The 13,099-nt window shown below is 55.4% G+C and overlaps 1 protein-coding gene, 1 non-coding gene and 1 pseudogene across 3 annotated transcripts; 1 reads left to right on the top strand and 2 right to left on the bottom strand.

The window, feature by feature from the left end:
- Window positions 1–510: 510 nt before the first annotated feature.
- On the bottom strand, window positions 511–8,546 carry LOC137755883 (dipeptidase 2-like; annotated as a pseudogene).
- On the top strand, window positions 6,912–7,018 carry LOC137756121 (U6 spliceosomal RNA). The gene has a single exon (XR_011072179.1). It is a non-coding gene; the product is annotated as a U6 spliceosomal RNA (small nuclear RNA).
- On the bottom strand, window positions 7,076–13,061 carry LOC137756019 (probable ATP-dependent RNA helicase DDX28). Of its 2 annotated transcripts, XR_011072148.1 has the most exons (2): window positions 11,298–13,061; window positions 7,076–7,353 (listed from the first exon to the last, which is right to left on the bottom strand). XR_011072148.1 is itself a non-coding variant. In XM_068532212.1 (1 exon), exon 1 carries the CDS (start codon window positions 13,054–13,056, stop codon window positions 11,413–11,415), a length of 1,644 nt encoding a protein of 547 aa, XP_068388313.1. In that variant the 5' UTR covers window positions 13,057–13,061; the 3' UTR covers window positions 11,207–11,412. The 2 variants fall into 2 exon arrangements, 1 of the variants encoding a protein (XP_068388313.1); XM_068532212.1 differs by lacking the exon at window positions 7,076–7,353 and having other exon boundaries at window positions 11,207–13,061.
- Between the last annotated feature and the right edge of the window lie 38 nt (window positions 13,062–13,099).

Raw genomic sequence — 13,099 nt, 5'->3', positions numbered from 1 at the left:
TGAGAAGCGTGGTTTTCAGCAGCGTCAGGCTGGGAAGACAGACATTTCATTATCCCCGAAGTCCTGTGCAGGCAGTTGTCACACAGTGTTCCAGCAGCGGCCCACGGCCGGCACAGAACACTGCAAAGCTCCATCTAGCACAAGTGACCACGGGGAACGGGTTGAGAATCCTGCTGCGTTGTACACGTCTCCTAAGGGAAGAACATCAAGAAAGATGAGCTCGCCGCGGAACTGGCGAACTGTGTGGAAGGAGCGGGATCTGTAGAGCTCAGCAGCGGCGAGCTCCTGCCAGTTCGGGTCTCCCCCTGTAACTTATGAGGGTGCGGTGATGTTTTCCCAGATGTGGTCCCCGTGTACAAGGCAAAGAATCGCTTTGCACAAAGCCAGAAGGGATACATTGAAAGAATTATCAGAAAAGAATAATACATAGGAAATGTTTGTGCTCGCATGCAAGGAAACTTTGTGGGGTATCTGTGGCTGCCAAAGTGACATCTGGCAGGATTAACTGGATCACCAGAGCCAGACAATGAGGACTGGGAAGGCAGCAATAACTGTGAGGCCTGGGCCCATGTGGGGGCAAGATTTTGAGAATGACCACTTAGGTGACAAAATGGGATTCCCACGAACCGCAGCTCTGGTTAGTTTCTGGTCTGGAACCAGATCCTCTCTCTGATGCAGACGTGGGAGGACGGAGCGGCAAGAGCTGTCCAGCTGCTCATCTGGGAACTCATCCTCCAAGGGACTCTGTCCCTCGTTCTCCTCCCGTACCTGGAGGCGGCAGTCAGCGGGCAGCACCTCTCACAGCACCCCCACGTACACCTGCTCAGACCACCTGCTCAGAGCTACTCTTTTGCCCAGCCCAGCATACCTGTTCCACCTGTCTGAAGACCCGCCGCACGTTTCCTCGAAGCACACCCCAGAGCTCTTCCTCACTCCAGCCACGCCTCAGCAACTCCTCTATCAGTACCGGGTATATGGACACGTCCTCCAGCCCCTGCGGGAACCTGTGTGGCCGCCAGCCAGCCAGCTATTGGGCCTCAGACCTGTTCCCTGGTCCTGAGTCAGAACCAAAGTCCTATGTGTCCAGGGTCCACTGAACCCCAGCCCTGGTCAGATATGGAAAATGGAGACTTGGAGAGAGTAAATGATTCACTCCTGCTCTTCAGCCTTCAGAGGAAGGCCCCAAAAGCACCTCGACTATTCGTCAAAAGTCATTGAATTGTACTGTTAAGATCTATGCCTTTCACTGAATGCAATTTTTGCCTCCATTTATAAAGAGAAGAAAAGCTTTTTAAGAACTGGGTTGACCCCCCTGCATGCACAGACCCAGCTGCAGGCAGAGAAGATGGTCAGCCCAGCTCAGACCTTGCTAAGAGTCTGCTCAGAGGCCGTGGGTCTGCTGGCACTGGATGGGCACAGATGCTGGGCAGATGAGCTCTGTGTGGTGTTTTAGACAAATATGATGACCTAGAGTAGGGCCAAACAGACAGGAGAGCCCAGGAAGCAGACCCTGGGAGAGGGGAGATACCAGTTGGGCCAGCACACCTGAGGCTATGGTCAAGGCCATGAGGACCACAGTGTGGTGGGCACGGTGGCTGTGAACGCCCCTCTGCTGCCCAGCCAGCCCGTGACAAGCCACGGGGATGCACTCACCGGCCAGCCCCGTCATAATCTCCGCCAATCCCGATGAACTTGCATCCAGTGACTGCCCTGATGTGGTCGAAGTGATCTGAAGAATGGGAAGTCAGCAGTGTGGGGCTTCCAGGGCAGGGGTGCGGGTGATGACTGGCCTCTGTTGATTCCCCTTTTTGCAGCCTGTAGGCCAAACAGGCCAGTTCCTTCGTGGCCTGGCACCGAGAGTACCAACTAAAGGGCCCTGAGGTTTGATCTGAAGTGATCCCAGCTGGCTCTAGACTGGACTTCAGATTTGGAGTGGACCCCAGAGCCCCCTGTTTGGGCCATTTCCCACCCACGATTCACCCTGCCTCCCAGTCTCCTTGAGAACCTGTGGGGGCTCCTTTCCCCGGGTGTGGAGGATGAGAGAGGAACAAGAGTACAACTGATGAAGACCCCAGAGACCTAAGGAGCTGTCCAGTCCCTTGGCCAGAGGTAGGGCCAGTGCGCTTTAGGAGCCCCTGCAGAGGCACAGTTGGGCAGCACCCGGGCTCTGTGTCTGACAGCCTCCCTGATACCCATCAGTATCGCAGTTTTGATCCCGTGGCTCCAGTTCCACATGGCACCAAGGTGCTGTGTACCGTCCATTATTGGGTTTTTGGGAGCTGTACCTATTGCCAACAGGTGGGTCAAACCACTGGGGCTCTTCTGAAGTCCTCCCCAAGTTTGGACCCAGCTTCAGCTCCAAATCAGAGTTTTCAGAGAGCCCAGGGTGAGGCTCACCTGCCACAGTAGGCACGTTGGCTAACGGGTTGCACTGCAGCACCCGCCGGACAAGGGCACCATCACGATGCCACCATTCTTCTTCTGCAGGGGCGGACCGGTGGACAGTCAGCTTGGCCCCCAGCACAGCCACCTGCCTGTTCACGCTCTCGGCCCCTGTGAGGAAGGTGTTGAGGTCAGAGTCGTCTCCTCTCTGGGTTTGTGTGAATGGAGGAGCCGCAGCCCTGGTCTGGGTGGTGTCTTGGCCCTGGGTTGCCGGGTTTGGAGGAGTATCTTACCACCTAGACCCCCACCTAGGGCTCAAGAGTTCAGGGGCTGTGGACCGTGGGTTTTGGGGGCAGAAGATATTTAACCTGGGGTTTGAGGAAATTGAGGGAGAAGAGGCTCAGGTTCAAGGGCTCCCGGTTTGAACCTCTTGCTTTAGGTTTGAGGGCCAGGGCAGTCTCTCACCAGAAGCTGCAGGATATCATCAGGAACATTCCGAGTGTTCTTGCACATACCCCGGGCAGTTGAGTGGGAGAAGATGACAGGTGCCTGTGACACTTCTAGGGCTCGCCGTGCCACAGCATCGAGACGTGGGACAAGTCCACCATCATGCCCAGGCGGTTCATTTCTGCCACCACCTTCTGCAGGGACAGGATGGGGAGAGGGCATCAGGGCTGCATTTGCCTTGTGTGCATTTATCTGTTGGGAACAGGCGGGGCTGTACATTCATGTGGGGCAGGGTATGGAACGCGGGTCCTTACCTCGCCCAAGCCGGTCAGCCGACTGACATTGCTGTAGAAGGGGTGGATACCCTTTGCTGAGCTCTGTGCCCTGCAGGATGGCCAGGAGGCAGTCTGACTGGTGGCCATGACTTGGCTACAAGAGCCTAGAAAGAGGTTCTGTCGAACCGTCTACACCTGCAACTCCCTGGTGCAAGAGAAGGGACCCAAACTGGGCTGTGCCTGGCAGTAGGAGGGCCCTTCTGGGGATTCAGTCTTGTTCTGCAAACCTCCATTCCCCTCCCCACCCCAGGTTCAGGGCCGGATCCCGGGGGTAAACTTGCTTTGGTCCCCAGCGTGATCTTGGGCAGATCCCTGCCTCACTGGGCCCTTACCATCTGCACTGCGCTCACCAGGGCGTGTTCCAGGTGTGGGTGAGTGTCACGTAGCGCACACCCAGCGCACAGAAGGTACGCAAGATGGAGAGGCTACTGTCCAGTGAGTGGCCGCCCTCCACACCAATGAGGCAAGCCAACTTCCAGGTATTGTTGAGAGCTGGGGGCAGGTAGGTCAGATGATCATTTTCAGAGGCAGGGGTAGCTTACTGAAGTCCCTAGCACCTACCACCACCAGTCTGTTTACCTTTTTTTTTGGGCCGTGCCGTGCAGCATGAGGGCTCTTAGTTCCCCCACCGGGGATCAAACCCGAGCCCCCTGCAGTGGAAGCTTGGAGTCTTAACCTCTGGACTACCAGGGAAGTCCCCCGTCTACCTTTAACTGAGGTCACAAGCTCCAGCTCAGAATAGGAGACACACATGAGGCGGATGAGGTCAATTTGCTCCAGGGTGAGGCGCACAGCATCCCGTTCGTGGGTCTGGCATGGGACGTAGGCTGACCAGAACTGAGGGAAGGCCAGGGCTTGGTTTGGGCTTTGGAACTCCTTGGGCTTCTCATAGCCTCCTCAGCTGGCACAGCACTCACTGTGCCCAGAAGTCACATGGAATGCGTTGCTGTTTCTGTGGTACTTGGATGCCCGTCAGGTTGGCTCACTGTGACCCCTGTAACCCCCAGCATCCATGGCATGGCACTTTCTAGGTCACTATGGTAACTTAGTTCCAATGTGACTAAGCTGTGGTCTCTGAGGCCCCCAAACTGCCCCACATTCCCCAGCAGCCATGGTGGCACCTTGTGTGTCCCTTTGGTACCTGGGCACCCACGAGACCGTCTTTCAGCCTGTCCAAGCTGGTCTGGCCATGGCTGAAATTGCACAGATTAACATCCTGTATCCCATTGTGGTAAAACTGCCTCAGGACCAGGGGCATGTCGTTGTGGCTGGAGGGAGGTCAAGGCAAATGGGTGGGCTCCTTAGGTCTTGGGATCAGGCAGGACACATTGCCTGGCCTGGGCCAGCCGGGGGGTCCCCCACCTCACACTGTCACACAGACTATACTAGGAGCAGCTGAGGCCTGGGCTGAGGGCTTCCCACCAGGGAGGGGATGACAGAGAAGGGGAAGGGCATCCATAGATGATGGAGAGGACATCCAGGGGTGGTGTGAGGGAGCCTCCCCACTAGCTCTGCATGCTCCGGACCTCCTCCCCTGCCCAGGGCCAGGCTAGGCCCCCACCGGCCCCCACCAGCCCGCACACACTGCAGCCCCCCGTCCACAAGCGGGAAGTCCCGCCTCAGGGCCCGCGTGCGCTCCCGCGGACTTGGGGTGCTGGAGGTGCCCGGCGTGGTCTGGACGCGGGTTCCCGGCCGCAGCAGCAGACACAGCAGCAGCAGCAGACACAGCAGAGGCCGCTGGCGGAGTGCGCGGGGACCTTCGAGGCCCCCGGGCCGCAAGCTGCTCAGGGCCAGGCAGGGGGGCAGAGGCGGGTCTGAGAGGGGCGGGCGATGGGGTTCTGCCCGTCGACACAGGCCACCCAGCGGCGCGGCCTCGCGAGGGGGGCGGGGTGAGGGAGGGGATACAGAGTTACAGGGCCCTGCGAGCCGTGTGCGGAGAGCCGCGATCCGAGAAGCCTGGCAGCACCGGGGCGGCACTGCCCTCCCGCCCCCTGCGCAGAGGCAGCTCCCGCGGGCTAAGCTGGCCTCTGCTGAGAGCCCACTCGCCTCCCGTCGCGGGTTCCCTCCGCCCCTGCGCCTCTTCCCACTCCTGCTGCTCCGAGGGGGCGCCCTAGGTTGCTCTCCCCCGCCTCTCACCTTCCTGGCCAAGCTGGGCCGCTTCTCTCAGAGGGCCACCTTCAGCCCGAGGCCTGCCGGGAGCACACCTCGTCCCCATCTGCCTGCAGCCGGCCCCGCGCACTCCGAGGGCTGCGTGCGAGCGTCTCTGCAGCCACAGGTGCTCTGGGCTCCCAGTGTCCCGGTACGGGGCCCTGTGGGCTGGTGTGGGGGAAGAGAGAGTTTCTGGAAATGGGGGGGTAACCTTGTGAGCTCTGGATTCAGGAAGGGGCCCTCTGCCCCCAACCTTCTCTCTCCACCTGCTTGACTCCCCAGCCTGCATGACCATTCTCTGGGGACTTCAACCAGCACCCGGGAACTCTCAGGAACCCCCCCCCCCACTTCTGTCAGCCAGCCTCAGGAAAGAGCGCCCTCAGGAGCTGCTACACTTCCCCAGGGCCTAAAGAGAGGGACTTTTGGGATGTGAGCTGAACACCTTCTGGGGAGAGTCAACGACCCTTTTCCTCAACAGAGCAGGAACCCAGTCAGTAGGCTATTTGAGTGGAAGGAAATGGGCCTTCCTCCCAGGGCTGCTGGCTGACCTTCTGGCTAGGATCCCTCCTACCTCAGCATGGAAGGCCCGGCCTCGTGGAGAAGTATAGGTTCTGAGGAAAGACCTGGCACCTGGGTTCTGCTGCTACACTTGCCTTATCTCGTGGCCCTTGTGGCTCTAGCTTTCCCAGAAACCTCAAGGGCTAAGTGCCTGTGCTTGCTCAGAGGCCGCACACCATTCCCCATTTCCAGCCTCAGGCCCTCCCCCTAGCTGCCTCCTCTGGGGACCCCCTCCCCCCAACACACACACACACACACACGCACACACACACACACACACACCCCTAGAGGGGATGTGCCTTCTCACAGAAGCTCAACCACTGAGATGCTTTAGGGACTGTGCCCAAACTCCTTCATCCCCAGCCTCTCAAGTTTTTGCTCTGATCCCTGGCACCCCCTGGAGCTGTTCCACCTTTGGAACCTTTCCTGGGTAGCAGGAGTGCCTAGCACAGGGGTAGTGACCTAAGTGTGAGCACTGGCGACCCTAGAAGTCTGTTACAGAAAAACATTGAGCAGTAAGGAACCCCACTGGGGACAGAAAGGGCTGGGAATAAAGGAGCATGTGAACCTCGGGGCAGGGTGCGTGCTGCTTGACTCTCCATCCTGTCCTTGCTTCAGGGAGCAGGTCTTCCTGGGTCTCTCTATCCTGCCTCCTGAGACCCCAGGCAGGAGGCTCTTTGGGAAGCCACAGATTGCCGCTTTCAGGTTCAAAAAACCCAGCTCCCCCCTGGTTTGTGGTGGTGGCCGCTGACAATGGCTCAGGGAAGGAGCCCATGTGGTAGACTGCTAAGGCTTCTCTGCACCCTGTCTCTGCTCCTGCATCCTCCTCGGCTCGCAGAGTGCAGACTTTTCTGTCTTCAGCTGACAAAGGGGCCCCTGAGGATTGAGCAGAGGAACGTCACGTTTTCTTCCAGGCCAGCTTCAGCCCTGGGATGTTCAGGGCAGACTCTCATTTCAAACGTCAGTTTCTGAGGCTCCTTGCTTATGGCCATTTAGTGTGGAAGGAGGCTCCTGGCTGAGGAAGGCTCAGACAGAACGACGGTGCTCGCTTCGGCAGCACAGATACTAAAATTGGAACGATACAGAGAACATTAGCATGGCCCCTGCGCAAGGATGACACGCAAATTCGTGAAGCATTCCATATTTTTATTTTTTTAAAAAAAGAAAAATGTTTAAAAAAAGAAAAACAAAACGATGCAAGTTCTAATCTGTGGCAGCGGGCAGTGGGGCACGGGGTGGGTCACAGCAGGAAGAGGCATTCGCTGCCTTAGGCAGTTAAACCATTGCTCTCTCTTCAGAATGGCTCAGCCAGCAGGATTCTGTGGGGTCTACCTCCTGGCACCAGGTTGCAATTGCCGGATTTTGGGTCTGGGGCAACCCAGATCTTTGTGCGACTTTTCCGGAGAGTGCTTTCTCTTGGGAGCACGTCTGGGGACTGGCTTCTCTGCTTCCACCTTTGCTGGCGTGGCCAAAGGAACTGCTACTGCAAAGAAAATCAGAACTGATCAGTCACTTCTGCTGTACACAGTCTCCTGCCAGAATTTCCCTCTCTCATGTCTCTCCCAGTTTCTGGCTGAAGACCTTTAATCTACTTGACATCCAAAACACAGCCTTGGCCCATCACCTCTATGAGTCCCTAGAGAAGGGACACTGGCTGCAAAAGCAATTCCTAGAGCCAACGGCTGCAGCACATGAGGAAGTCTCTTCACCGTTTCCAGGGAAAACAGTAGAACCCGAAAGTCATTGCAATCATGAGCCTCTCCATCTCTCCCTTCCACAACAGAGAAAACATTTCTTGCAGTCTGTCACTTCTGAGGCTTTAATGGAAATGTCTTTCAAGTTTCGGAAAGAAATAATCTAATATAAATTGGTTAAGAACCCCTCCCACCTTGGCAACCCCTCTTGGGCCCCATTTATACTGCCTGTTTCAACCACACTGAACTCTAGCCCTCTGATCCTTTTATCTAGATTAGAACAAGGCCAAATACTGAGGCAGGGTGATCAGGAGACTGCGAACCGCGTTCTGTGTACCAAGTCTAGGCTCACATCAACCCAGCCTCCTGGGACACCATCTCCTCAGCCCTCCAGTCTCATTAGCACTTCAACACCCCTCTTGGTTCTTCCGGTCTTCCCATCAATATGGCACCACCCTCTCCCCTAGTACTCAGCAGCTCAGGATGGGATGTGTCTGAGGGCACCGATATAGATGTCTACATGACAGCATAGAGGTGCCTGGGTTTGAAGGTGTGTTTCAAGAGTGGCCCTCTTCCTCAAACTGCTCCATTTACCATTTGCCAACAAAAATGCACTTGTCTTTTGCTAAGAGGCCAATCAGGAAAGGGTCTGAATGGAAGCATCCTGTAGCCCAAAGGGGAAGCTACATTTATAAAGATCAGGACCATCCTGCACACTTGTCCAGGGATGACCTTTCACTTGTCCTCAGCAATGAGCACTGTGGGTCCCTGAAGGTGTCCCAGGTCACTGGTATTACTTACGGCTGGGAACGCGCTCAGGTATACGCAGTGGGCAAGCCCCACAGGAACATGAGGCAGCCAGGTGAGGTGGTGTGTACACCATGGCTCCTGTAGAGATGCCCGGTCTCGGTGTACCTGCCGCACTGCCCACCCACGGAACAGAGCACAGGTTCGAGTAAAGATAGTGGATCCGGTCACACATTCTCCCTCAGACAACCAAAGAGGTTGGTATCTGGTGGAGAACTGTCAGGGAAGTTTCTCTGAGGGCAGCACGTTGGCAGTTACGCTGCCATGGAAACTGTGAGAAGGCCGGTGAGGTCATCACTACCCAGTGAGGTCATAATAAGGAACCTGTGACTTGGGGGTCAGGCTTCAGGAGGAGGGGCAGTTTTGTGGAGGAGAGCAGGGGGAGGGAAGAGGTACTCTGCCTGGCCCCTCACACCTGGGCCTCCCCACCCATGCCCTAGTCTAGCAGACACCCCACGTGGGGCGTGCCGGTGGGCTGGCACAGCCCCAGGGGCCCCAGGAGGGCAAGAGAGACCCACATTCTGAGATTGGCTTGAGAGGCAAGATTAACGTAAGAGAGAGCTAGGTTGTATGGCACTGACCCTAAGAGGCAGAATCAGGGAAGGCTCCTTGGCAGTGGGCCTGAAGGACAAGTGAGATTTGGACCCATGGGGAAGAGAGGGAAGACATTCCAGTTTGGAAGAATAAAAGCAAAGTCACACTCTCCTCGACCTTGTCCTGCCCCAAATATAAATTCATAGAACCCTCACATTTTCACAACTGAGGACTGAAGAAAAGCAAGAGGTGACAGGGCCTACCCAGTGTTACACAGGTAGTGGAGAGGTGTTCTGCTCAATGGTTAGGTTCGTGTTGGGGCTCCGGATTTACAGCTGATAGGAACGTGAGGACAAGCTCATGCCATTTCAAACATTTCCAAGTGATACTGAGAGAGATGTTAAAGGTGCAAAATGAGGGTGCTGAATGACCTCACAAAGTGGGAATGGTGGGCCGATTTTCATATGAAATTCAAAACAAGTTCATGACCAAAGGACATAATACAAAATGACAACATAATCATTACACTCCCCTCTCCCCTAGAAGTAAAAATCATTATAATCCTCCCTCTCTCCACCATGAAAGGATGAGATAAAGGCTCAGCAGCAGCCCCCGTGAAACACATGGTCACCACTGTGAAGAGGTGTTACTAAGGCGATTTGGTCCGACTCAGAGAAGGAAAGAGACAACTCTGCCCTTAGCCTGATCAGGCCCACAGGAAGGAAGCACACTGGGGGCAGCCTTTGAGAGTGTGGCAATGCGAGAGAACCTTCTTTAGGAGGGGACTCCCTGTTGCCGACCTTGAAAAAGCAAGGATGGGACATTCGTTTACTGGGGCTGTTGCAGAGGGGATGTGCCCAGGAGGCAGACACTGCTTGGACTACTATTTTTGAGGTTGGGCCACCCTGGTTGAGAACCACAGCACCTTGTATTCCTAAACTGCTTGGATGAGCGGGTGCACGTTAGGACAGACGAAGTCAGGCCTCATTGGAGCAGACTGCCTTTGGGAGTGGTAGAAGGTAAAATGGGAAGGGGAATGCTCTGGAGGAGGTTTGTCATGGCAGGTGGGCCAGCACGAGACCATCCAGATTCTCCAAGGCTCCAGAGATGACTTGGCTGGGAGCATCCCTCTGATGTGGTGCGGGGACTCCTACCTTAACAGGACCTGGCTGGGCATCTGCGGGAGGCAGAAGAAATGGTTTCTTAACTTAAGAGAGCGAGAGACTCACCTGGGGGGTTCCACAAAACCACTTAAAAAGACTTGTACCTGGATTCCTGAGCCAACCCTCAGAAAACTTATCTAGATCTGGAGTAGGGCTCTCGAAGCTGCACTTTTAATAAGCTTCCTGGGCAGTCCCACCACAGTGGTCCATGGATAGAGTGACCAAAGTATTGTGTATTCTCGGTTGCTTTTGGGAGTCAAAGTGGGCAATGTGAAAAACTGCAGCAGGCATACGTATAAACAGGGAATATTCAAGGCAAACAGAGGGGTAGAGTTATTCTATGCATGAATCAGATTTGAGGAAAGCTAGCCTGGTGGTTAAAGAACACAACCCTTGGGAGAGACAGACAGACCAGATTCTGTCCTACTTACTTGTGTGATTTTGACCAAGTTCTTTTATCCTTCTGACTGTTTCTTCATATGGAAAAGAGCTATGGCTGTACATTTAGCACAATATTCTCTTTTGGCAAAGGTTGCTCTGGGTCCATTTGTGTTCTCTGCAACTTAATCCTTTCCGGTGTGCAAGCATTTTTAAGTTGTTTGGTGAAGTATTACATTTGACTTTCAACTGTTCATTACTTTGGGCAAAGCTTATATAATGCTGCAGAGACTAGAACCTATGCAGAGATAGTGAGAGGATGTGATAAGCTTATTCTGCCAGTTTATAAAAAAGTTTAACCTTTTCTCCTCTTCCTCCGCCTGCCATCAAGAGATGAGAAGGAAGGCAGAGCCTGGAAATGCACACCAAGCAATACTTCTGTGTCAGTGTGCCTTTTATTCCTCTGCCAGTACTTCCCAGAGAGATTTCACCAAAAGTGCCTAAGCTTGCCATGGCCATTGTTGTGAAGAACATTTCTCTCTATTGCTAGTCACATCCCCTTTTCCTTCTCCTGGGCGCTTAATGGATGTTTGGGGCAGGAAATAAAATTTAAAGTAAAACATGAATTGAAAGCGCCTTCGTCCTAAGTGTGGTAGTTTGGAGTGTGAATCTTCTCAGTGTAGTGAATTCTGCCCCAGTGCAAAATGTTATTAAGGGACACCCATAGAAACATCGCTTATTGTTAGAAACCATGACATAATACAGAGCCAAGATCGACTTTATTCTTCATGTGAAAGACTACAGAGAGCCATGCTCAGTAGTTTACCCTCCAGTGTTGGCCAGCAGCTTACCTTTTGAAACCAGACAGCAGCCCGGGCCTTCAGAAGGTGACTAGGCAGCCCAGAGCACCCTACTGAAAAGTGTGCTCACCCATCCAGCACAGAGGGAAAGGTCCCTGTTGTGGCATCATATATAAGCCTGCTGCAATAAGGTCTGCTGGTGCAAAGGCTCTCTCACTGAGGAGGACCCTAGTCCTGGAAGGCTTCTCCTCCGGCGAGCTGCCAGCTCAATCTTCTGAATCAGGCTCACGTCCCAGGGATGGGTCACAAAGCTGACGAGGGTGCCTGGCACCTCGCTCCCCACCCGGCCCACCCTCCCTGCTCTGTGGATGTAGTCTTGCAGGGTGAGAGGGAAATCATAATTGATGACTAGCTCCACCTGGGTGCTGTCCAGGCCCCGAGAGGCGATGTCTGTGCAGAGAAGTATATCTCGGGAGCCCTTCTGGAAGGACTGGAAGATGCCTGCTCTCATTGAGGCTGGCATCTGTCCCTGCAGTCTTAAGTGTTGGATTTTGTGGTCATCCAGAATATACCCCAGCCAGTTCACAGTGCTGGAGCAATTACAGAACACCAGAACAGTTCCTGCGGGGCCAGTCCTATATGCTCTGTCATGCTGCTTGAGGATCTGCACCAAGCCAGTCACCTTCTCTGTTCCCTTCAGCCTCATGAATGTCTGTCTGACATGAGGCATGATGCAGTGGAGCTTGTCACTGGTAACGGTAGTTAGAGAGTCTAAGCTGGCAACTTTACTCAGCAGCTGGCCTACACCTTCGGGAAATGTGGCCCCCACCAGCACTAACTGAGCTTTGGGATTGAAGGGGTCTTTTAAGTCAGCTGGGCCTTCTGCTATATGGCTCCCCTCCAAGATGTAATCCACCAGTTCCAGGAAGCTTTCATCCAACAGCGTGTCTGCCTCATCCAACACCAAGGACAGCTGCTCCAGGCTGATGAGTTGCGTTTTCAGGGCCTTCCACAGAGCCCCCGGAGTGGCCACTAGTATATCTGCTGGAGGTTGTTTGGACAGTTGCAGCCTAATCCTACTCATGCCATGGCCTCCCCCTAGCTCCCGCACCTGGAGGCCCAAGGAGCTGCCCAAGGGCTGGGCCACGGCCCGCACCTGTTCGGCTAATTCTCGAGAAGGCACAAGAACCAGGCCTCGAGGAGCAGGGATACGACAGGGGTCCAGGCTTGGCTGGCCCAAGAGCTGTTGAAGGAGAGGTAGCATGTAGCCGAGAGTTTTGCCACTGCCGGTTTCTGCGGCGCAGAGGATGTGGCGGCCATGAATGAGTGGGGGAATGGTACTCGACTGCACGGTTGTGGGCTGAACAACTTCGGGAGCAGCCTCTTGTAGTGCGCTCAGAACGCGGAGCTCCAGACCCAGATTGGTGAAGCTGCCCTTGGGCGAGAGGTTCCGCAGCGCCGGAGCCTCATGTTGCGCGCGCTCGATGGAGAAATGGTCCCCGTGGGCGCGCCGATTCCTCCAGCCGCGCGAAGCGAGTGGCGCGGGCTCCCAAGGGCCCAGCGTGAGGCGTGCCGGCTGGTTCAACTCCGGTCGCCGCGCTGAAATCAGCAGCGGCCCAGGTCGCACCAGCACCGGCCGCGGGAGGCTCCGCTGCCCGTTCTGCCGCTCTTCCTGCCGCTGCTGTAGAGCCCGCGGGATGCGCACCACGGGCAGGGGCTCGTTGGGACCGCGGACCGTCAGGTCCCGGCGAGGCGCCAGAAGCAACCGAGCCGCGAGCAACAACAGCCGCAGCCGCCGTGCTAGAGCCATATTCCCCTTGCTGCGGGAGAGGCGCACGACAGTGACGTCACGG

The sequence above is a fragment of the Eschrichtius robustus genome, chromosome 21 (genome assembly GCF_028021215.1).
Source record: "Eschrichtius robustus isolate mEscRob2 chromosome 21, mEscRob2.pri, whole genome shotgun sequence".
NCBI lineage: Eukaryota > Metazoa > Chordata > Mammalia > Artiodactyla > Eschrichtiidae > Eschrichtius > Eschrichtius robustus.
This window is presented reverse-complemented; position numbering and strand designations above follow the sequence as displayed.